The 25471-nt window shown below is 31.8% G+C and overlaps 1 protein-coding gene across 1 annotated transcript in view; it reads left to right on the top strand.

The window, feature by feature from the left end:
• The window catches only part of LOC134698894 (sodium-dependent noradrenaline transporter-like), a 40406-nt gene extending 15291 nt beyond the window's left edge, over positions 1-25115 (top strand). Inside the window, exons 2-15 of the mRNA XM_063560572.1 lie at positions 17-434; positions 3157-3288; positions 8027-8264; positions 8776-8914; positions 11032-11166; positions 13924-14027; positions 15582-15706; positions 16381-16493; positions 18574-18711; positions 20085-20184; positions 20666-20766; positions 22697-22876; positions 23567-23638; positions 24240-25115. Of these exons, the coding sequence (XP_063416642.1) occupies positions 17-434; positions 3157-3288; positions 8027-8264; positions 8776-8914; positions 11032-11166; positions 13924-14027; positions 15582-15706; positions 16381-16493; positions 18574-18711; positions 20085-20184; positions 20666-20766; positions 22697-22876; positions 23567-23638; positions 24240-24263 (2019 nt within the window). The 3' untranslated portion in view covers positions 24264-25115. The remainder of the gene's footprint in view (positions 1-16; positions 435-3156; positions 3289-8026; positions 8265-8775; positions 8915-11031; positions 11167-13923; positions 14028-15581; positions 15707-16380; positions 16494-18573; positions 18712-20084; positions 20185-20665; positions 20767-22696; positions 22877-23566; positions 23639-24239) is intronic.
• The last annotated feature ends 356 nt before the right edge of the window (positions 25116-25471 follow it).

The raw sequence follows: 25471 nt of genomic DNA, 5'->3' as shown, positions 1-25471 counted from the left end.
ACTATTATGATTTTAGGGTGATCCTATAGGTGATGAAAATTCTAATATAATGGCAGAGGAAGATAGATTGATAGAACTACAACCTATAAAAGACAAATTTACAAATGGAATTTCTTACGAAACTTATCAAATACCTCCGCACGACACAGTTATTATGAACGAAGTTTACACGGGTAGTAACGGTGATATTCCGAACGACAATGATCCAAATGAAGATCCACCTAAAGATCAAAAAGACGAAGAAACACAGGACTCTAACAGTGAAAAAGATAAACATGAGTCTCAGAGTCCGAATGTAAAAGATGACGGCGAAATAAAATTCCCAGTGGAAAACTGGTCGAAGAAAAGTGACTATTTATTAGCAGCAATAGGATATTCAGTTGACTTGGCCAATGTTTGGAGATTTCCATATCTAGCTTATAAAAACGGTGGCGGTAGGTATAGTTCTGTATGAAAGTATTCCTGCGTTCACAATCTCTTGGTGTATAAAATACTTGCTTAAATTACCCTTAAATTACGCTTAATGTTTTTTGCTATTGTTTCAATGTTAATCACCGATCTGAGGAGTCCTTTCAATCAGAATTTTATAGTTTTTTTTCTACCACTGTTCAGGGTAGAGGTAGGATTAGGCGCGCATATACATCATTTGCAGCCCGATACAATATTATGTATACCTACCGTAAGTATTCCAGTGTTGTTTTCTTTTGTTGGCTTGCTGTCAATTGAAACAAAAAGTAGTCATGCAGTACTGTTTGTCATTGTTATTCATCAAGTGTGCATTATCTTATTAATTTGCGAAGAATTTAGGTAGACAAAAAATACTATGATTCACATTTTAGAGTCTTAAAAACAACATAAAAACAATTGTCCCCCCCCCCGTATAATCAATAGATGATTGAATTGCTTAGAACTTTTTCAGTTTTGTATATTAAAAATTTTAAGCAACCTCAGACGACTCTTCTGTCAAAGAGAGTAGTATTATGATAGTTGTTCCTCGCAAGATATTTCCCTGTCATATTTTTTGCGAGCACATTCACCGAGATTAATGTCTTTAAGTAATTATATCTATCAGAGTTGACATATATGAGAAAACCATCTGTTTCAAAGATTTATCGGGCATACCATCTTCTTTTACGTGTCATTTACATGGTAATTAATACCATTCTATATCATTGCATACATTTATATATCATATTGAACTTTATAAATGCAACTGTTTTGTTAATAATTTAATTTCATAAGTCTAGCAGTCTAAACAAAGACGATAGTGTATCATAACAAGTTTCAGACCGTTAGTTTTCTGGTTTGAATTGTTTTACATTTGTCATTTCGGGGTCTTTTATAGCTATCTATGAGGTATGGGCTTTGGTTATTATTGAAGTCCGAACAGTGACTTATAGTTGTTAATTTCGGTGTCATTTGATCTTTGTTGAGAGTTGTCTGATATGCAATCAAATGACCGTGATATAAGCATTTGATATGTATGCATGTGAGCTGTTAAAAAAAAGTCGGATCAAAGCTTGTTTGGAACATGATAATAATAGTTTGTGATTCCTAAGTTATTTCCTTACAGAAACTTTAATGATTGACAAACAAGCTTCTATAAATTTGTCTTTCGATTTTTGATTCTACGTTGAAGACACAGATTTATAGATGAGCTTTTAATTAAATTAAATGCTTTCAATAATGACTTTATTCTTCCGCAGTTAAAACAAATAGTTTCAGACGCTTTATTAATCTCAATATTCAATTCCTTATCTTTTAAAATCTTTTATGCTCTTATGTTAATACATTGTAAACTAATTATTCCGTGGTTGTTGTTTTTTAATGTGTTACGTACTTCTTTTTCGATCATGTTTTGTACATAAATTAAGTAATTAGATTTCTCGTTTGAATTGTTTGTCATTGTCATTTCGGGGCCTTGTATAGCTGACTATGTAGTTTGGGCTTTGCTCATTGTTGAAGGCCGTACGATGACATGAGAGTTTAAAATAAATTTGCAGAAAGATTTAGCGAACATTGAGAAAATAACAGACATATAGTGACTCATGCATCAAAAAGGGGAATACGCCGAATGGGAATCACAAACAGAAGGTAGAAGAAAGATCAAGTAACAACTTGACAATAAATCCAAATAAGAGACAAGAAAACATCCACAATAAGTTTGCACTGAATGAGTCTATCAAAAACCGGGTTTTACTCAGAAATGATTCCTGCTTCACAAGTGGCACACGTCGTATATATAATTTTCATCCGTTTACAAATCAATCCACAATATAGCACTACCAACAATGGTAGCCGCCATTAAACTCTATTTAGTAATAGCAAAGCAATCCGTTATTTCCATTTACAAATAAAACAAATAGTTTCAGACGCTTTATTAATCTCAATATTCAATTCCTTATCTTTTAAAATCTTTTATGCTCTTATGTTAATACATTGTAAACTAATTATTCCGTGGTTGTTGTTTTTTAATGTGTTACGTACTTCTTTTTCGATCATGTTTTGTACATAAATTAAGTAATTAGATTTCTCGTTTGAATTGTTTGTCATTGTCATTTCGGGGCCTTGTATAGCTGACTATGTAGTTTGGGCTTTGCTCATTGTTGAAGGCCGTACGATGACCTATAGTTGTTAATGTCTGTGTGTATGGGCTTTGCTCATTGTTGAAGGCCGTACGATGACCTATAGTTGCTTATGTGTCATTTGTTCTCTTGTGCAGAGTTGTCTCATTGGCAATCCAATCACATCTTCTTTTTTGGTCTTGATAGTCCAGTTGTAGATAAATGAAGTTTGTTGTGGCGAATGTCGGAGAGATATTACTTGGTTTATGGAGTGATGGCTAAACTGTTCGAGCTCAATTACATATAACAGAAAAACATGTCTAAATGGCACTCATACCACATCTTCCTATATCTGTAATCGTCCTTTAGACAAAGAAAACAACAAATATTCAAAATAGAAAAGTCAATTTCAAGTAATAAAAATGATAAAATAAAATCATGTTTATTTCTGAAAAGGGACACGAACGCTGCAACAATCTTGTTTCTCTAAAACTTTGACTGACATAGCAAATACTGTTTCTTGAACAAATATGCGTAAACTTTAAAAAAAACTCGATTTTAAATAAACATCGACATTAACTTTTCGTTTTAGGAGCCTTTATCATTCCGTACTTTACTGTACTTATATTTGGAGCCATTCCAGTGTTCTTCATGGAGCTAAGTATGGGACAGTTTACACAAGAAGGACCTATACATGTCTGGAAGATGGTGCCCTTGTTCAAAGGTAAAATTAATAGGGTATTCATAAGGACACATTGTGCAAAAACCCCAAATAATACCGATTGCAATGTGAATGCCGCGTGTTACTGGAATGACCTTCACCAAGCACAGTCATGCATTCAGAGTCCAAGCATTCAATTAACTAGGATACTTAAAAACATTTTTGAGAAAAAAATATGGGCATTTAAAGAGCAAATAAATACTACATTCAAGGTCACCTTTAACTGAGGGAGTTGCAACCTGAGTCCACTTACATGATCCATAAACTAGTTTTATTGCCATTTCATATTTCTAATCGCAGTATTATCATCTATATTTTCATGTCTTTACAAAAAATATAAGCTTCCAATACAAATTAATTTTATAGCCAACACCTTTAACATCAGAGCAAATCTTTAACACAACGATTTAATGATTTAGCACATCAATGGTCTATTAATATAAATAAACCTTGATAACTTATTTTCGGGTTCATAAAAAAAGGTAAAATCCTCTCACAAGCACGTCACGAAAAAATAAATAAGCTTCATTTTAATTTCAGCGTTACAAGTATTTGAAATTCCTAACTTCATGATTTGCTTAAAGTGGATTTGCTGGCTCCTAAAAGATATTAAAGAAAATTAAGTGATAACATTGTTCAAACGCATGCGTACTATCATCACATCTTACTTTTGAAATATTTGTTTTTTCCTGGGTTACGCTATAACACTCATCTTGTTTGTGAAGTCTTTTACATGAGAGTTTAAAATAAATTTGCAGAAAGATTTAGCGAACATCGAGAAAATAATAGACATATAGTGACTCATGCATCAAAAAGGGGGACTACGCCGAATGGGAATCACAAACAGAAGGTAGAAGAAAGATCAAGTAAAAACTTGACATTAAATCCAAAGAAGAGACAAGAAAACATCCACCATAACTTTGCACTGAATAAGTCTATCAAAAACCGGGTTTTACTCAGAAAGGATTCCTGATTCACTAGTGGCACACGTCGTATATATAATTTTCATCCGTTTGCAAATCAATCTACAATGTAGCACTACCGACAATGGTAGCCGCCATTAAACTCTATTTAGTAATAGCAAAGCAATCCGTTATTTCCATTTACGGATGCAATTACTCAAATATTATATACCGACCGTGCGAGGGCTTTTAAGCCAGTCAATGTCGTTAAAAAAACCAGTAAGTAAGTAAATAGTATATATTGGAATATAACCTTACTTGGACATTTGGTCACAATAACGCCAAAAGAAACATTTACGGCATTTGTTTGTATGTTGTCGAGAAAATTCAAGACGACCATATAATTATACCGCAGTCAAATCAGGTATACCTCGAGACCACCTAGGAAGTTTGAAAATTAAGAGGATATATTTGATGAAAAGTAATTTGTATAGTTAGAAACATGCAATAATGGTAACGCCTGTAAACTAATTGCATGCTATAAAGTATAACATGAATGATTTCTACATGTTAACAAATATGCAAATAATCTTAAAACAAAAAACGAAAGTAAATGCACATTTTACAATATCACAATTTATGTCTTTTTGATTTCTTCCATCATTAAAATGTACTCAATGCTAAATTCAGACATTCAATATTGAAGGGGAGATGTTTCATATCATTTGAAGTCTATGACGGTGGTTTTATAATTATCTAATTAAACATGCACATTTTCGTTACCGTTTGGAAAAAGTTATTCGTGTTTAATAAAATACTTTCCTTTATTGGGAAACCAAAGTCTGCACTTACTGATACAAAACATATGTACACAGTTCGCTCTTTCATTTCAATATAATATTTCACTTTAGTAGATATTGAATCCGTTTATATAACGGTTGGTAGATGCTGTCGATTTTTATTAAATATATTATAAGTTATTACTTGATCTTTTGTTTTGTATTGCCGACTGGGTAACATAACGTTTTATTTCTTGTATTTGTTAAAAATATAATTTTGGATGTAACGCGTCTTCTGATTGGCTGACGTTATTTTATTATCAGCCCATAGACATCATTTAGTTATGTGACCGTGACGTCATCAACGTTTTTTCATGGTTTTCTACGGTTTAAAATGGAATTTAGAATTAAATTATAAGAAATGACTGTACTATGTTTTCTGTTTATTCGGAATAACATAAAAAATGTCGTGCACACTGTTAACTTAACCCGCTACTGTGAACCAATTTTTTTTAATGTTATTTCTTCATAGACAGAAAAAATATTACAATCATTCCTTAGATAAAATAAAAAAACTATAAGCAGGGCTAACATTTCTCTTTTATCTTCCCAATTGTATGTATATCTGTCTATTCCGCTAACCAAGGGAAAAGGTGATTATAACTTGTGGTTAATAAGTTGTAGTGAAATGATAATTGCTTGCAATAAAATTAAAAAAAACCAATTGCAAGTAGTTTTTAAGGTGGTACCCAACACCTTCACTAAAATTAATTTGGCTGGTTTAATTTTCATAAAATTTTGACAAAACATTTACTTTGACCCTTTGACAAAAATATGAAAAAAAAATAAAATTGAACCAACCATTTAATCAGAAAAATTACACTGGTTACATAGCAGTTTGACAAACAGTTGTTTTGATCATTGAGAAGCTTACTATTTCCGTAACATCATAACGTGATTAAAACCGGGTTATCTCCCTGTAGTGTTAGTTTTTAAAAACATATTTATTTATAGTGGATTGGGAAACAAGTTTTGCAACTTATATAAATCCTTTTCCACTTTACGGGTGCGAGTGCTGCCTTGTACCGGCATTAGCCTACTTTTTTTTCGAAATCTACAAGGGTGTCTTTAAAGTGCAAGAGATATGAATCTCTCTTAACACGGGTCAGCCATTTATCGTCCACTTCCGACGGACTATCATCATTTCCTCAAGACCATACTCGCAAATGGTGTCAATGGAAAGCCGAAAATTGAGTTCTTGGAATTTCATCTCGAACGGGAATCGAACCAGGAACCATTGTGTTAGTAGTCCGATGCACTAACTAGTGTTAGGTACCACCTGAAGTGAAAAACTAAACGCTTGCAGTTAGATTTAAAAACTAAATGCTTTGTTAAACGTCACCATTGTCCGAGCCGAAAGTTGATGTTCTTTTTCTTATAAAATTCATTGGAAGGCACCAAGACCTTGTTGATAAACATTCCATATCAAATTTATAAATAATACATGGTGGTCTTGAAGTATTGTTTCTGGGTTCTGACGTTGTTTATCTTCGTAATAACGTGTTGTATTACTATTTTATTTAATCTGTCTTTGTGAATATGACTTATAGTCGACTATTGGTGATATTCATTTGACTTGGCTCGGTATCTCTATGTTATTTTGCTTTGGTAAATTTTGTATTCTTGTATATGCCTTTTTGTTTTTCTTTGTTGACACCTGCTGTACCTCTATTTTTGACATTTTGATCTGTATGCCTGTTTGTTGTGTGAATCTGTTTGTTTTGTTCACATATCGTTGTCAATATAATGGAATTTTTATGCGATTGTCGAAAAGGTGAGGTGTTTAGCTAGCTATAAAACCAGGTATTATCTACCATTTCTACATAAGAGAATATTTGTTCGAGGTTAGGAATATAACAGTTGTTATCAATCGTTTGATGTGTCTGAGCTTTTGATTTTTCCAATTTGTTTAGGGACTTTCCGTATTGAATGTTCCTCGGAGGTCGGTATTTTTGTTGTTTACTTTTTTGTTTAAATTGAAAAATTGAAAGCTTGCAGTTAAATTTAAAACTGAATGTTGTGAATGTATCAAGAATTACATATCATGCAAACTATTTGAAATATTTTTTCTTATCAAACCGTCTTTATCTGCTTTATGGTCAAAATTCAACCTATAAATGATTGATCCGTTTATAAATGTTATAATCTTCACCGGCACATTCAAGTTTGATATCAAAATTAACTATCCACATTTCATGCAACGATGTTTGGGTATAAATAGATTTTCAAACCGGTTCAGTTGCTATTTATTGATCTAGTGCAATGTTAATATCATCATTTAAACACCTGTTGCTGAAAACTAAATTCACAGCTAATAAAACTAATAAACGGAAGCATATCTTTGATCAAAAGCATGCCAGTTTATAAAGATACTAAACTACCGAAAATACATCATGAGTACCATGTTACCCAAATGTTTGAAAATAAAACGTTAACTTAAAATTCAATTTATCCGCCTATACTCTACTTCTAGGACATCCAGTTTGAAATCAATGAAGTTTCTTGTGCTGTCTTTAAATTATGGCTCGAAAATTCAATTTGTTTAATAACTTTAAAATGGTTAGAAAATTCATAAACGTTTAATTGTTAATAAACATTGATATCATATAATAAAGTTAATAGGACATATATCTACTGATTGTTTTTATTTACGATACATTATATAAGTATATTTAATTTCTATATCTTTTTTCCAATTGAAGAAAAATGTCATGTCTTTTCTAAATAACAAAGTACACAAACAATGTGTAAAATATTTGTATTTATAACATAATGGCGGAGTTTATAATTTAAAAAAATACTTTGTTTTCTTACAAAAATGTCGTTTCAAAAAATGGAACTATGTGACGAAATCAATTGACCTCCATTGAAAGATAACCACTCGTATCAATTGAATAGCTACTATAAATGTATAATCACATAGATGTACTGGGCGACAACCACATACATAATGAAAATTGATGAAAACGTGATACTGATAATCACTTTCTATACTTGTAGGTATTGGTTATGCCTCTTGTTTCATGGCCTATATTGTAGCCTTTTACTACAATATGGTCATCGCATGGTCATTTTATTATATGTTTTCATCATTCACAACGGGGCTACCATGGACGACATGTGATCATGAATTCAACTCAGAAAACTGCTGGCAAATTGAGTGGGAATCTAACGAGACATACTACAACAAAACGTACAATAGAAATACATCTGTTTCGTCAACGTTCGAATTCTTTGAGTAAGTATAAGTAAAGAAAATGAGGCTAAACAGAATTTCTACATATTAACACATTTATGCTAAATAGATCTTTGTATTTTTATATAAACGGATCCTACGATATACCTGTATGTAAAGTTATATTGTTAAAATAGAAATTTGAGACAAAGTTCCAACTAGTTCCAAATAAAAAGTAAAATCACACATTACTGAACTCCGAGGAAAATTCAAATCGAAAAGTTCCAAATCCCTACTACAGAACTACACATTGATATGTCACAATTACATGAAACAATGAGCAAAACCCATGCCATATAGTCAGTTATAAAAGCCCCGACCAGACCTCAACCAACGACAACCACTTATTTACAGACTCCTGACTTGTAATCCACGGATACTAAATGTAGCGGAGAGTAAACTTTTGTGAAAGTGCCCGACCTTCCCTCACAATCTTAACACTATTTGGAATGTTTTAACTTTTGACGTTTGAACAATGACCTATATTTTTTATATGAGTTTTATATTTTTTTAGGCGTGGTATGTTAGGACTCCACAAAAGTACAGGGATATCTGATCTTGGGAATGTTAAATGGCAATTAGCTTTGTGTACAATGTTAACGTTTACCATTCTATACTTTTGTTTATGGAAAAGTGTTAAAAGTGCTGGAAAGGTACGTTTATCTTATGACATAAACTTGTACAATATTATTTAGCATCGCTTTAGGATTGTGTAATAATTTTCGTTCGTCTCTTCTACTGATAGCTGTGATACCTGCATCTAAATAGAAACAAGAGTAAGTTTGAACCCAAATCATGTTTGATAGCGCAAGGATTTCAGTTTCAAAAAATATATTTCCTTTTACTCAACGTTCCTGTTTACAAAACGTCCTAAACAAACAGTATAATCCAAACAACCTCGTGCTGAGTCAATAAAGTTGAGTGCACCATAGAAGGTTTTCTTGCATTGGTCCATATTTGTACTTGATCAGATGTGTTTTTAGTAAAACAAAGACCAATAGACATGGCATTGGTTGAATGTGGATTAAGATATATACATTTTTTACAGAATGTATACTTACATTTTACCTTTAATTGCCAGACACACTTTGGAGGATAGCAGTAACTTGAACAGATTTTGAAAATATAATATTAGGCATTTTTCAAAAAACACTTATATTTGGCGATTACGGACTGTCCTCCAGAATATTTAATTTTCTGTGCGGGTATTACATTTTCTGTCAAAGGTACTAGTATATCTGATGTAGGTGCAAGTCAACGGAGCCTATAATACATGGTTATTTCCCAATTTACTGAGAATGTTGTCTCATATCCAATCTTTTTTACTTTTTACTATTGAAGATATTTTCAGAGATTTTATAGAGAATTAAATGTATTAGTTTTTGTTTATTTAGCATCTTTTGCGTAACATTATTTTTTTTATATTTGCTCGAATTTTGTAGATACGAAGAACTCAATATTCTTAAACACATCAACTATTTATCATATATTAACGATCTTTATTTAACTTTTAAATGATTAATTGATGTTTGCATAACAGATGGGACTAGTTTGCGATTGTCTTTACACATTGTATATTGTATACACTTGCGTTTATTTAGATTAGTACAAAATTGATGGATATATAATTATATATAAACGATTACTAGTATCTGTATCAAAAGTCAAAGCTGGGGCAATTGATTTTGATACATTGATAATGTAGAACGAATTTATTTCTATAATTTGTAACACTGGTTATGAACCTTGAGCTAGCTTTCAGCAAGAGTGAATATTCTTTGTTACGTTATAACTTCATATTCATTTACAAGAACTTGTGTGGGTTTTCGTTCGTTTACAATACCACTTTTAAAGACTAAAGCATTTGTTTTTAGAACTGATGGTTGTCTGATATGTAACCACTGGGTCGATGCTCTTGCTGGCGGAATTTTTATTCCCCGAGGGTATCACAAACGAAGGAGTCAGCACTTCTGTGTTGACATGAACTATCATTGATATTGTCATAATCATAAATAATCATTAATTAACTGTTCACAATACTTTGATTTTTTAAAAAGTAAGGTTTTTGTACCCCAGGAACAGATTGCATTAGCTGTATTTGTCAAAACTTTTAAAAATGTTGGGTCCCCAATCCTCTCCACCTTAGTACTTTATTTGTGCTTTTTAACTTTTTTGATTCGAGCGTCACTGATAAGCTGTTTGTAGGCGAAACGTTCGTTTAATGCAAATACAAAATTTCAATCCCGGTATCTGTGATGAGTTGTTCGGGTTAAACGAAAACAAAATAAATCAAAAATGTCATTTAGTGATCACAGAAAAGAGATACCACATGGTGTACAGATTTTTGCGAGGTGTGTGTTAAAATTCAATTACTATATATTCTTAAATTTATAACATCCTTCAATTCGTGAAATGAAAATTTTTATTGTAAAATTTTACCGGTACTTTTTTTGTGTAATATGGATGTATTACTGTAGATGAATATGGGAGTATATATTAAAAGTCTTGGGGTTCATACATTTTTAAAGTTTTACTGCAGTAATGACTGTTCTCGATCAATTAACGCATTTGCTGTAATACTTTGTTTTATTTTTGTAGGTTGTATGGTTTACAGCTACAATTCCCTACCTCATTTTAACTATTCCGTTGATCAGAGGTGCCAATACTTTGTTTTGTTTTTATAGGTTGTTTGGTTTACAGCTACAATTCCCTACCTCATTTTAACTATTCTGTTGATCAGAGGTGCCAATACTTTGTTTTGTTTTTATAGGTTGTATGGTTTACAGCTACAATTCCCTACCTCATTTTAACTATTCTGTTGATCAGAGGTGCTATGTTGCCAGGTGCAGCAGAAGGCGTCAGTTATTTTATTACACCAAATATGAGCCGCTTAGGTGATCCACAGGTACACTCATTTATACCAAAAATAGTTATGTTTTGTGAAATTAATCAAAATAATTGTTTATAATACATACATGTATATGTTGTTTAAATTCTGCAAGATTTTCTATCAAATCGAAGATAAAGGATCATTTTTTCTGCGTTCGGTTTCCGAATGTATCACAATCAACGCTGTGGACCAAACTTTAATATAAACAAAGATGTAAATGAAAAATACACCGCCCTATCATACGGTCTTGGGAAACAATTTCAAGTACTTGTTTGAGTACTTTCGCTGTACCAGCTCAAGCGAGAAAATCAATCTCGTTGAGATGATTAACAATAATCTATAACTATCTCCTTGGTTAGTAAGAAACACTAACTTGATAGTTGAAAAAAGTTCATTTTACTTGCAAGGGAGACAGTTTGAATCAGTCAGCATTTAATGACATTAACAATACATAGTCAATTTGTTTTGAAAACTGCGCAATTGCAACACATGCTGTACATAAAATATATTATCATACAAAACAAAACGCTCGTATTTTTATAAAATATTTGAGAAAACAACATAATTACCCCAATACATCAGTTGTTCAGCTTTAGTTTGCCATAAAGTTGTTATAATTCCGATATTCTGGGGGTCATAATTTATAAGAGAATTTCAGTTTTTGACAATTATGATTTTGCAACAAACTGTTCAAATGCATTTTAACAAGACTGATATAAACGTTACTTTTATCACATTTTGAATTAAGACTTATCTTTCTTTTACTGTAACGCAAAAATACAAAACCTCAACTGATGCTACTAATTGCATATCCAATGTATTTTGAATTTTATTGGGCATCTTTAAAACATCAATTTTAATCGGCGACTGTGGACTGTCCTTCAGAAAATTCAACATTCTTTGTGGTTGTGCATCTTTTGTCTTATGTATATCTGATCGAGATGGAAGTCAATGGTTTCTTTAATATATGGCTATTTCCCAGTTTTATTGAGACTGCTGTCTCATATCCAGCCTTTATTCCTTTAAACTATTGAATATATTTGTAGAGATATAATGGACAGTCAATCGCTATATTTTTATTTTAAATTTTGCATCTTTTGCATAATATTCATTTTATATTTACTCTGAAGTTAAAATGAACTCAATATTCTTGAATATTTGATTTTTTACTGATGCTACTTCAATGTAATTTCACATCAATGTATCTTATATTGTGAAAAGAAACCATTTAAACAAGAAGGCTTAATTTCCTGACAGTTGTTAAATTGTACCCAACTTGGATCTTCTGCTCTAAGAACTTCTCGTCCTTTTTCTGAAAACGTTTATCTGAAGGTACCAAGACCTTTTTGTTAAATATTCCGTATTAACTTCACAATTAATACATGATGGTCTTGGTGTATAGATTCTGCGTACTAACGTTGTTAATCATCTGAACAACGTGTTATATTGTTCTTTCGTTTGTCTTTGTTCTATACTATATTATTAATATTACTTTTACTGTTCGAAGTGTTTTCTGTGATAACCATTTGACGTGGCCCGCCAATGTGTTTGTAATACTTATCATTTTTGGTGTGTTTTGAATGTGCAACGTTTTGTGTTTCTTTGGTTGTTATAACGTGACTCTGTAATTTAAATATCCCGTCATTATGTTATAGTTCTATTATATGTCCTTATGTTATTGTTCTTTTATAAATTTGAAAATACTTTGAACGACAAACGAAAAACTATTTTACTTGCGTAGTGGTATTAAATGCCTGTACCAATAGTTATCAAAGGTACCAAGTTAGGAATATGACAGTTGGTGTCCATTCGCCTAATGTGTTTTGTCGTTTGGGTTTGCCATGTGATTAGGGATTTTCCGATTGAATTTTCCTAGAGTTCAGTATTTTTGTGATTTTACTTTTTGATAATCACCAAAAAAATTAATATGGAAAACTATAAATTGTATGCGTCAGATGCGCTTTTATGATTTACCTTTGTCAGGGTCGTCCTTGAAAAACATAGGAGAGCCAATAATGTACAAGAACACAAACAGTTGAAGAGCTTAATGACCAAAAAAGCACTTAAACAAAAGCTGCGTCCATTTAAGGTCATCACTGCAACAGGATTTTGATAAGCATTCACATCATTAACTTATTTTGAGTCTATTACAATCTGTCCTAGGTGATTAACATATTTTATAACTGGTATGAAAACTAATTATATATTTTGTTTTATGTTTTGCTATTTAGAGTTGAAGTAATATAGAGAGGTCTCCTGATCCCGAAATTCCGGGCTTAAAACCCCTCATGAAATCCCGAGGCCCGAATTAAAAAAATTTGAATCCAGACATCCCGAATTCGAAAAAAGAATTCCCGAATCCCGATAGGATCAATCCTGAAATCCCGAGCTTGAAAACACCCAATACCGACGTCCCGAAAAAGGTCATGGCTCTCTCAATATAAAAATATCGTTAAAACCTACCACATTTATAAAACTGTGTGTAATCCTGCTTGATTGTCTTTGTGTGCAAAATAAACAAATTACAAAAAAAAATTATTTTGTGAGCAACTGGAAAAACCATGAAAGATAAACGCCCGTCCAATGCACGTGGTTTTATTTCAAATGTACAGTTTGAATAGATATTTAAATTGGTCTTTCAGAATGTAATTGGATATTTTGTTGGGGAGTTTGTTATCAACGTTGTTTGAACTCTGTTTGATAGCGGTCTTATTGGCGATCATACTAAACTGCCTTATTTAATATTTGTATTTCTATCTTTTGTAATCACAGGTTTGGATTGATGCTGCAGTACAAATTTTCTTTTCTATCGGAGCAGGATTTGGCACACACATAGCTTATGCTAGTTACAACAAATTCAACAATAATTGTTACAGGTATATTGATAATGTGTATTTCAGAATGCTTTAATTTTGATCATGTCTTAGTGTTACGAAATATACCAATCCGCTATTGCATACCGTTTTATCAGCAATTATGACTAGTGGTTTGAATATGATATAAAGATAATACCGGATACAACTGACAGTATGTAGATACTACTTTCCCAAAACTCATTGGTTAATTTTAGTTTTTCCCGTGTTTGTAACGGAATGCAACATGCACGTATTTGACTACCGCACATAAGTTTCTATTTGTGTAATTTGCGGGATATAATTGTATGTACGAATGACCCGAATAGTTGTATTTTCAGTTAAACTACAATATGCATTCTGTGCTTGCATAATATTCTATAGAGAAAATCGGTCTTGCAAACGTATGATTAAAATAAATTAAAATTCTTTCTAAAGTTGTTTCTCGTTTAAAATATTGATCTTACCTGTCTTGGTCCTAAGCTGTAATCCGCTTGTATTCACTTCACCTAAACATCCGGTACAGCCCAATTTTGCAGGGCAAAATTCTGCCCTTGAGATTTAAACGAGGTTGGACGATCCTTTGCAACGGAAAATATCATAACAAGTAAACAAACAGAACAATTTGTTTCCTGTAGCAAAGAAAAGCAATAATTAATGCGTAAAATAATTTTCTATTCTAAATGTATATAATCTATTGTATTACATAACGGGGAAAATATCTAAAACGATGTCAATTTGATAAATTACAATTCCGCTTAACTTCATGAATAATTTTGGCACATCAACGTGACTTTATACAAAATGGAAACTTTTGAACTGAAGGCTATGGTTTCATTTAAACCTATGAACAAATTGTTTTATGCAATTGCTGGAAGAAAAAAAGAAGATTCCTTCTTCTTTGCGATAAAGTTTCATGGATTGTATCATTAAATAAACATCATGTTGACAATGTGTAGTAATATACACGTAATTTGATTGAACGACTCATCAGATTCTACTATATATCGGGTCTCATCGGCTGTCTATGAACAAAGTGTAGATATCAGTCGATAACCAGTTTATCTTGTTCCAGAACATAAAAGTAGAAACAAGGCTTTTCATCATCTACCAATAACTATTATTTACAAACAACATAATTGATAAGCAGTTCGTTTTATTTCAAAAACACATGTTTCTAATGAATAAACATATTGGCATATACGTGCTATAACGTGTCCAATAAGTTTTAATAAATATGTCATTATAAAATTGAGAATGGAAATGTGGAATGTCTCAATGAGACAACAACCCGATAAAATAGCAGAGTGAATTCAAAGGTCACTTATGGGTTTTCAATATAATGAGAAAATCCCGCACCTTGGGACCGCCTTTATCTATCCCCTTAAAAAAGGTGTACTAGTTTCAGTGAAAATGGACGTCACACTAAACTCCAAAACATAGAAATGAACTTAAAAAAAAAAGATACAAGACTTACAAAGGCGAGACTCACCTGACTTGGGACGAGCGTAAACAAATTATATATATATTTATATCTATAGAATTGAAACTCATTACCATTTTTTTGTATAATTGCAGAGACTGTTTGATTACAGCTGGTGTTAACAGTTTTACGAGTATATTCTCAGGATTCGTAGTGTTTACATATTTAGGTTACATGGCAACACGGCAACACAAACATATTGATACAGTTGCTCAAGAAGGTATTTCTAATAACAATATATGTCATAATTACTGTTGTTTTGATCTGAACATATATATATATATATATATTGTCTAAACTCGATTGAATCAATTTTCGTTTAGTGTTCACTCTGTTCGTTTACTGTTAAATTTATGCATTTCCCTTTGGATAGATCATCAATAATAATTGAACGAATGCACAATGATTTCACAAACTTGGAAAAACATAAAGAGAATCTCGAATACTACCAATCTAATTAAAATTAAATCTCTCACTCGCTCTTTTTGTAATGCTTGATCGCTGCATGCGACCAAGCATTAAAAAAATGAGCGAGTGAGAGAGTTAATTTTAACTAGATTGGAATACTACTGAGTTAACTGCAAGGAAAATGTCGTAAAAAGCAATATCATTGACCAGGTTCTTGTTTTGCTATTAATATCTAAAATTGCTTTGTAATTTATATGATATTTTCGTGTAGAATGCATTCACAAGGGAATACATATTTAGCATAAATTTGGTGAATGAACAATAACATCAAGCAGATGCAAAACGGGGTCTGCTTTCTGTAGATACGGAATATATGACTTTTAGAGTAACACATAATAAATACGTTTCTAAGTTTGTTTTCATCATAAAGATCGTCTTTTATTATATGATTCATATTATGACTACGTGAACTTGATATATTTTCAGGGCCCGGACTAGTATTTATTGTCTATCCAGAAGCTATCTCTACTTTACCTGGATCATATGCTTGGGCCGTTATGTTCTTTTTTATGCTTGTTACACTAGGAATGGATAGCGCAGTATGTAATAATACACTTTAAAATTGGCTTTAGAAACATTCTTGTAAGTTACAGGGCAGATACTTTTTCTACACAAAAAAAACAAATATGCAGAGGTGGTATGATTGCCAATGACACAACTATCCACACGAGTTCAAATACATTAGATGTAAGTAACTTAAAGACTCGTACGGCTTTCAAAAATGATATCAACTCATACTGGATGGATAGCTACAAAAGGCTCTGAAAATAAAAATGTAAAACAATTCAAACGAGAAAACTAACAGTCTGATTCATAAAAAAATATATATATAATGCATGAACAAGTTGAACGACTGTACTACAGGTTAATTGACTGGGACAGACACATACATAATGTGGTGTAGTTTATCATGATTGCGAGGGCTGAACCTTCAACATATCATATGGGACAGGGGTGTAACAATAAATCATAAAAAATTACCGTATAGCGGGTTATTTCGCGGATGTATGATTTCGCGATTTTCATTGAATAAGCTGTTCAAATATTTTGGCGCTACACTTTTATCAATTATTTTGCATGTCCACTTATAAATTGGCGGAATTCCTTTGATCTTTCCGCGAAATAAGTGAAAATGTACACCTTGTGAACACAACCCGCTATACGGCACTGTAGGAATAGATTGGCTTAACGAAAATTATCGGTACGAGTAAGAAAAAATAATTAACATAAAAACAATAGATACCAAGCACCTAAATAAGATTACTCGCAATTACTGAAGGCTTGACCAAAGCCAACTACAACTTATAAATAAATCATGTTCACCAACTTTTATAAAAGGTCTTCTTTCTGAATATTTCATAATTATGTGACTATACTTTGACGATAATTAAATATTAAAAAACGAAATACGACAGTTATTTTCGTTTTCATCCCACAAAGACGCTATTCAACATCCGTAATATATTCAGACTTCAAACTATTTTGATTCAAGCACTTCTAAAGAGTCCAAGATAGACGAAACTCGTGTGGGCTTCTACATTATATGTCTGGTTACGTTGACAAGTTGTTTTAAGATGTTTAAAAAAAAATGACTATGTGGGTTGATTGAGAACTATATTTTACAAAAGAACAGAAGATTTGTTGTTTTCATTTTGGATCTTAGAATTACCAATCAACACGTACGTGAAGAATGAATTATCAACTCCTGATGACACGATATTCCATTGCATTCGTTTCCTTTCAATATAACATTGATAGAGGGTTGATGCGTACCAGGAGCTATTAAACTAGGGGTTCTTAATGGTATAGTTAAAGTAAACTTTTTGAAAGTTTATGGACAGACTCAATAATTATTAGGTGATTTTTTTTTAACATCTATGTAATAGTTGTTATCGGTAACGTTCCAATCCAGAGTCCTTTCCTTTTAGGTAACTGATGTGACATCAGTAACATTCCACAAAGACAACTAATGGAACAGGGAGTCTAATGTTTCGGCATTTTCGATTTTCATCAGTTTGTGTTACTCAGTCTTTTATTTACTGTGTAATGTTTGTGGGCAATTAATTTACCGTCAGCAAGATTTAGTAATTACTTTGTCTGGTATTTGTCTTTTTACTTGATCCTTTTATTTGTTTCACTCTGAGTAAAGTATCTCCCTGTTTTAATGATAAAAACCCCCACAAAAAACAAACAAAAGACAAACACATTTATTTTGTTTTAAGTTTTGATTTTGATGGAACACCTACGATATTAGAGGAGCATTATGTTTTCTGGTCCGTCCGTTCGTTCGTTTGTTCCACTTCAGGTTGAAGTTTTTGGTCAAGGTAGTTTTTGATGAAGTTGAAGACTTTTGATCCCAATTTCACGGTCCGCTGAACACAGAAAATGAAAGTGCGAGTTTCAGGTTAAAGTTTTTAGACAAGGTAGTTTTTGATGTAGTTGAAGTCCAATCAACTTGAAACTTAGTACTTATGTTCCCTATGGTATGCTCTTTTCCCCTTTAATGCCAATTTTACGTTGAATTGAACATGGACAATGATAGTGCAAGGAGGGCATCCATGTACTTTGGACACATTCTTGTTTGTCATACACCAGTTTGATAACATTTCTTCATTTTAGTTTGGTGGATTAGAATCTCCATTAACGGGTTTTCGGGACCAGTTCTACAGAATATTCCGTCACCGCTGGACAAGAGAAATCTTAACTATGTGCATAGTAATCTCAGCATTTTGTTGTTCCTTACCTTGCACCACTTACGTAAGTTGTTTGAAATGCATTTGACATGTAAACTGTCATGTAAACATACATATCATTGTTTATTGATTTTATACATTTTACTTTATATATATTATGAAAGTAAAAACATTATAACTAAATACATATAAATCATGGCTAAGCCAAAAAATTAAGCCATAAACACATTTGTATTTTCAAAGAAGTGAATGTCATTCAATTGTCAAGATGACAATTTTCTTTCAGAGTTGAGAATTACACAATTCTAACAGGCATCTGCGAAGTTCTACTAAAATAGTTTTGATAACATTTAACCTTATGTGTTGAAAGTTGCACAAAGGAAATTAAACTAACTGTCTTTGTTGTGACGTTATCACATAGTAAAATAACAAAAAACTTCAAGGAAAATTTAGAACGGAAAGTCTCCATAACAAATGACAAAATTAAAAGCCCAAGTACTTTAAATGAATGGAAAACAACTTCCATATATTTGATTTCTCACTTGTAAGACTGTCGCATACAATTCTATATTATTTGCAACAACTTGTAAACAAAACAAACACATATAATATGTAAAAATATCAACAAATAAAGGAACAGCAGTAAACATTGTATTTAAACCTTAATCACTGTAAAAATAATATGTCAAGAAAGAAACGAAAATACATATGAATAAAGCATATTAGTAAAATTGAAAGATAAGAATACCAAAATTGACCATAGCATTAAAACACAATGACCGGATGTACAAGTATCGAGCCACGTCAAAGGGATATTACATAAGATAACCTTTTAGGCATATGGATTGGGGAAAAGCATTTGATGCACTTAAACTTATAGCAAATAAGAAAAGGGATTCCTTTCTTTACAGGACCTATGTGTTTGGAAAATGTATTTTCACATGAACCCATTCCATGTAAACATACTGTTCAAATATTGCGTTGTTATGCGTACTATTAAACTGATGTACTTATGCTAATAATAGCTGTCTACTTTTTAACTATTGCTTTAAAAAAAGTAAGCAGAACCATGCGTGTATGGTTAACTAATAAGATATTGTTGTATTTTAGCAATGTTTCAGTTCAAGAATTGTTATAAATTTAGTTAAAAGTGAAAACACTCATTAAGTGAGAATCGTATGTTTTTCATAGAGATGCAATTGATTATAATTTGCATATTTCACAACTACCACTAAATAATCAATTTGATGGGTGAATTCATTGAAAAAAGAACTTATGAAAAAAAATCCAAAAATATATCAATTTGTGAAATATAAAATGTGAATTTATTGCATGTTGGATACCTTCATTTAAATAGAATGATAATTACTTTATAAATTACATCTAGGTACATGTATATGTAGTTTATATAAATCTACTTGTTCTTTCCACTTCCAGGGTGGCATGTATGTATTCAAAATTCTTGATACATTTGCAGCAGGAACATCTCTCCTGTTCATTGTGTTATGTCAGGTCACTGCTATTGCATGGGTTTACGGTAAGTGCAATTTCTAAAATAGAAATAAATATGCTTTGTACCAAGTCAGGAATATGACAGTTGAAATCTATTCGTGGGATGTGTTTTAGATTTTGATTTTGCCTTTTGATTAGGGACTTTTCGCTTTGAATTGTCCTTGAGTTCAGAATTTTTGTGATGTTTATTTTTTTCAAACATAACAACCCATAAAAAGACTCTTAGACAAACTAAAGGTTTAATGCTGAGTACGGGATGAATATCATGTCCGGATGATAGACATATGATTTGTGTCCCTTGGGTTTCTAATATTTTAGAAATCAATGAAAAGAGACTGATCCAAAACAATTCTAAACTTAAGTGAAAAGGAAACTTAAATGCTATGTGTCTTTCAAAAACTGCTGTCCCCCCAAAAAAAACCGACACAATTTTAATATAAATAAATTCTAAGATAGTTTTTCTACGACCTTATTGTAGTATTTAACACTATTGCCCTATCTTTCAGGAGTAGATCAGTTTTGTACTGATATACATCAGATGACTGGACATAGACCAGGACTTTATTGGAGACTTTGCTGGAAATTCATATCACCTACATTCCTAATGGTATGTTCAATGTATCTTCATTTGTTTGTTTTTTTTGTCTTTGAGTTATCCTTCTTTAGACAATACAGAAGGAGCATTAAATTCTGTGTTACAATACTGTATTTGTTTTGATGTGCATAGTTTTTGATGTGCATAATTTGAATATGAAAGTTTGAAATATCCCAGGTTTAAGTCCTTGTTTGTCTATAGCTATTCTGGAACAGAATTAAATTTTGAAGATTATCGCCTACTGGAAACATGTGGGATGTCTGTTGTCTGTATACCTACAGCCTCATGTCATTCAGTTTTGAATTTCAAAACGTACTTGAACCTATAATGGTTTACTTTTTAAATTGTTACTTGGATGGAGAGTTGTCTCATTGGCACTCACACCACATCTTCCTATATCTTTTTAGAATATAAAAGTTTAAATTTAGATATGCTTAGTCTTGTTAAGTGCATTAGTTAGTTAGCAGATATTGTTCAAGTTCAGTAGCTTTCAAGAATGTGACCTGCCGAATTAGAATATTTTCCGTATTTGTTATCACATAAGCAACACAACGGCTGCCACATGTGGAGCAAGATCTGCTTACCCTTCCGGAGCACCTGAGATCATCCATAGTTTTTGGTTGGGTTCGTGGTTGTTTTTTCTTTAGTTTTCTATGTTGTTTCATGTGTACTATTGTTTTTCTGTTGTCTTTTTCCTTTTTAGCCATGGCGTTGTCAGTTTATTTTCGATTTTTGAGTTTGACTGTCCCTATGGTATCTTTGGTCCCTCCATTCAAACATTTCACTATGTTTTTTATACAGGTAAATGACAACTATAGAATATTCAGAACAAATCTTAATTGATTTGAACAGTATTAATTTAGCATTAAAGTTGTATTATCATCAAAATGGACGTTGTTTCATATCAAACTTGGTGTATCATGTTAGCATAAGTATTCGCAATACCGTATAGCGGGTTATTTTCGCGGGGTGCAAATTTTCGCTTATCTTCGCGGACAGAACTTAATCGCCAAAATAAATTCCGCCAAATTAAAATTGTACATACAAAGGTATTAATAAAAGTTTTTAATCCGCCAAAATAATAACCGCCAAAATATTTCGTATACCTTGTTCAATGAAAATCGCGAAATTTTACACCCGCGAAAATAACCCGCTATACGGTATAAGGTAAAATGAATTCAACTAGCTTGCTACCATTAAGACACAGTAACTATAACTAATACCCTAACGGGACCACATATGCTTTATTTATTGAAGAACACATCTTACGCTAGTGACCTGATTTAAATCAATATCCCTACATTTGATAATCAATGTATTCAAATTAATGTTGAAATGATGGAACGTTTTTTAATACCTCTGTATCTAGGAAATGAAACTGATCTACGGCTGAAAACATAGTGCTACAATGAAAGAAACCTTCGTTTTTTCTTAGTGGAATTTCGATATACATGGTTGCAGCAATTTAATATTGAGCCTGTACATGAAAATCTTATAACATAAATGTCACGGAGATTGCGCAAACTGTCCTTTTTTATTCGATCGAAACTGATGAGTGTTCTGTTCACATAACACATACATGTATGGGGTACACAATTGTAAGCCCGTTTTATATGATTATGAATTTATTTAAACGGTTGGTTTCTTGAGTATTTGATGTTGTAGTTCTGCGTTCAAGACATATCTCTACGGATGACATTATTTATATTTTAGATTAGATTATCTTCACGATATACCTGAAATCACAGCGGGTTTAAACAGTATTCATATGGTCGGTGTAGTATTTTTGAATCAAAGCATTTACTTTATCTTCTTTTTAGTGTTCGATGGTATAAAGAAGTTGGAACATGTTTATAATGCTTTCATATTGGTTGATAATTTTAAACAGGTTCACTTATGTTTTTTTTAATCATTGCATAACATATTTTTTTTTTTTTTCAAGATTATTGTGATATCAAGCTTTCTGCATTTCCAACCGTTAATATACAAAGGAAGTCTTGGCACTTACACATACCCTAACTACGCCAATATAATAGGATGGACAATCAGTGGACTATCTATGTCTTTTGTACCGATATTTGCAATTTACAAGATAATAAAGACTCCTGGAAGTTTAAGATTTGTAAGTATTCAAAATCACAAAATGAATCGGAACGGGGGAGGGCAACTAAACATTTTCCAAAAGTGATTAACCTAAAATAGTAGTAATCTATAGTTGTAATTAAATAGATAAATAACGATTCATTTCACGTTTTATCTTGTTATTGCCGTTATCTTCATATCACAATTTTTGTTTTATTGTAGATTCAATCATATGTTAACTATTTTAATATTAAGAATAATACAAACTGTAGCCTTCTTGTATACTGACCTACAATCAATACTGTCCCGACTGTCCGTATTCATTAGGCATAATCAACCATTTATGATGTCCCACTGGAAACCATAATAATGGCAAAGAAATTTGACAGGCTTATTCCGTTTTTAAGCAGCTGAGAATTGGCAGATATATTACATGTTTTTGACATAAGAAGGAAAAAAATATACAAGAAAATAATAAGCCGTCAAGGATCAAAAGTTGACGAAAGAGAGGCGAAGGATACCGAAGGGACATTCAAACAAGTCGAAAATAAATTGACAACGCCATTGCTGATAAGTTACTATTTTTTTATTCATTTGAATTTTCGACTGACACTTCTAAAAATCAACAATACACCCTCGAAGTATTGATACACAATTAATAAGCTACAAGCATGTATTTTGTCGCCCACGACCCCGTTCACTTATTCGACGCTTTCCTTTGTAATTTCAGAGAATAGCGCAGTGCATTTCACCAAATTGGGAGCAGGAGGAAGTCCAAAGCGGTGACATTAAAAGATTCCAGGTATATACATGATAAAATTGATAAACTTTTTCCGACAAGTCATGACATGTTGTCTGTGATTTAATGAGAACCAGTTTAACGTTACCCTAATGAGATATAAAATCTAAATTGTGATGACTTATATGAAGAAAATATCGGTGAACATGAAACTTCGAAGTATATACAGGTTACACATATGCATATAAATGTTGAGTTAAAGGACATGTATTTATGGTTATGTATGGTAAATGAGACAGCAAACAAAAAACAAAAAACAGAGATGAAAGATACCAGAAGAACAATCAAACTCATAGATCTGTATCTAGTTGAAACTTATCCATACTGACTTCTAAAGAACTTTAGAGAGTCATTTTTAACAGGAACATATGTATACACAAATCAAAAACAAAAACAAAAACTAATACACAGTGAAAACGATTATAAATGCAAAATAACATCAAAGTTAATATGATTAAGATATATTTATTCATTATTGTACGTTTGTGTGGATGTATGCATATGACATTTAAATTTTAAAGGAATTTAGTTGCTTTGCGAATTACGACAATATTGAATGTTGAAGTTTATGAGATTAATAGTTATTCCATGAATTTACTTTCAGAGGAAGCACTGGTTCAATGTCTAACTCTAATGTTGTCATACAATAGATAACAACCATTGTAATCAGCTATCTGTTGTGTTTTATACTGGATGTAAAACAGTGTTGTCAAAAACCAGTCCATACCCATATATGTTGTTGGTGTATATATCACAAATGAACCATTCTACAAGAGAGATTATAAAGCATGCCAAGCCGACCAATGGAATGAGGTTTACCAGCATATGTGTATTTTCCGGTTGTGCAAACTTAGAAGCATTAATGTTTTGTCGAAAAATGAAGAATCTTAACATTCAATCATTACAAAATCTTGCATTTCGAAAGTGCAAATTGTGCATCAATTATTTACCCTGAATAAAACATGACCTACGAATATTAACATTTAGTTATATATTTTATGACTAGACATATAATACATGATAAATGTAGGAAATAAGATAACAAAATTGACTTTATTGCAAAATAACTTTTTTTTTAAATTTTTGCACCACTAGTACATATATCTGATATTCAAAATAACATTTACACCTTTGATTTGATAAACGGGAGAATATTGAAACATGCACGTTCATATAATGATAAAAATAAATTGTAGTAGTTTTCATCTCCTAGGTATAATGAATAGATCTTAGTTAAGATCCGAATGAATATTGGATCATTTCACCCTTCACGTCTTGTGCGGTAGTGATATCAATGTAGTTTGTAATTTAGAAATTATAAAAGCACGACTCACTTATTCGACGTTTATCTATATAAGATATTCTTCAGAACAATCACGGCCTACATATTTTGCAACAAAATGTATCTAAATTTAGGATAACTCATCTCGAAATATTTGTCATATGAGGATTGTATCGTAAACAAATTGGTTTCGATTCGTTTGACGGAAATGGAAATAAAAAAACATATGTTGAAATTTGTACGTCTTTTCTTTATTTTACAATGTTTTCCTCCTTATTCTTTACCCTCATTGTTGGTTTGATGTTCTCTCTAGACCAAATCATTCATGCCCACATAGTTTACATGATACATTCTGCTTATAATTTACAGCTTATGATCTAAAGATAAACTCTTATTTTTTTTTATTTGGGATATTTATTACATTCTATTTCATGTAACATTGTTTCACTTAGCATTTTCAGCACTTTCGTTAGTAATGCATTCAAATCATTACACATACATAGCATAACAAAATAATTGGTCTGATTTGTAATAAAGTTCTACATATAGAGCAA

Source organism: Mytilus trossulus, unplaced genomic scaffold (genome assembly GCF_036588685.1).
Source record: "Mytilus trossulus isolate FHL-02 unplaced genomic scaffold, PNRI_Mtr1.1.1.hap1 h1tg000024l__unscaffolded, whole genome shotgun sequence".
Classification (NCBI taxonomy): domain Eukaryota; kingdom Metazoa; phylum Mollusca; class Bivalvia; order Mytilida; family Mytilidae; genus Mytilus; species Mytilus trossulus.
The sequence above is the reverse complement of the archived record's forward strand: the minus strand, read 5'-3'. Positions and strand labels throughout refer to the sequence as shown.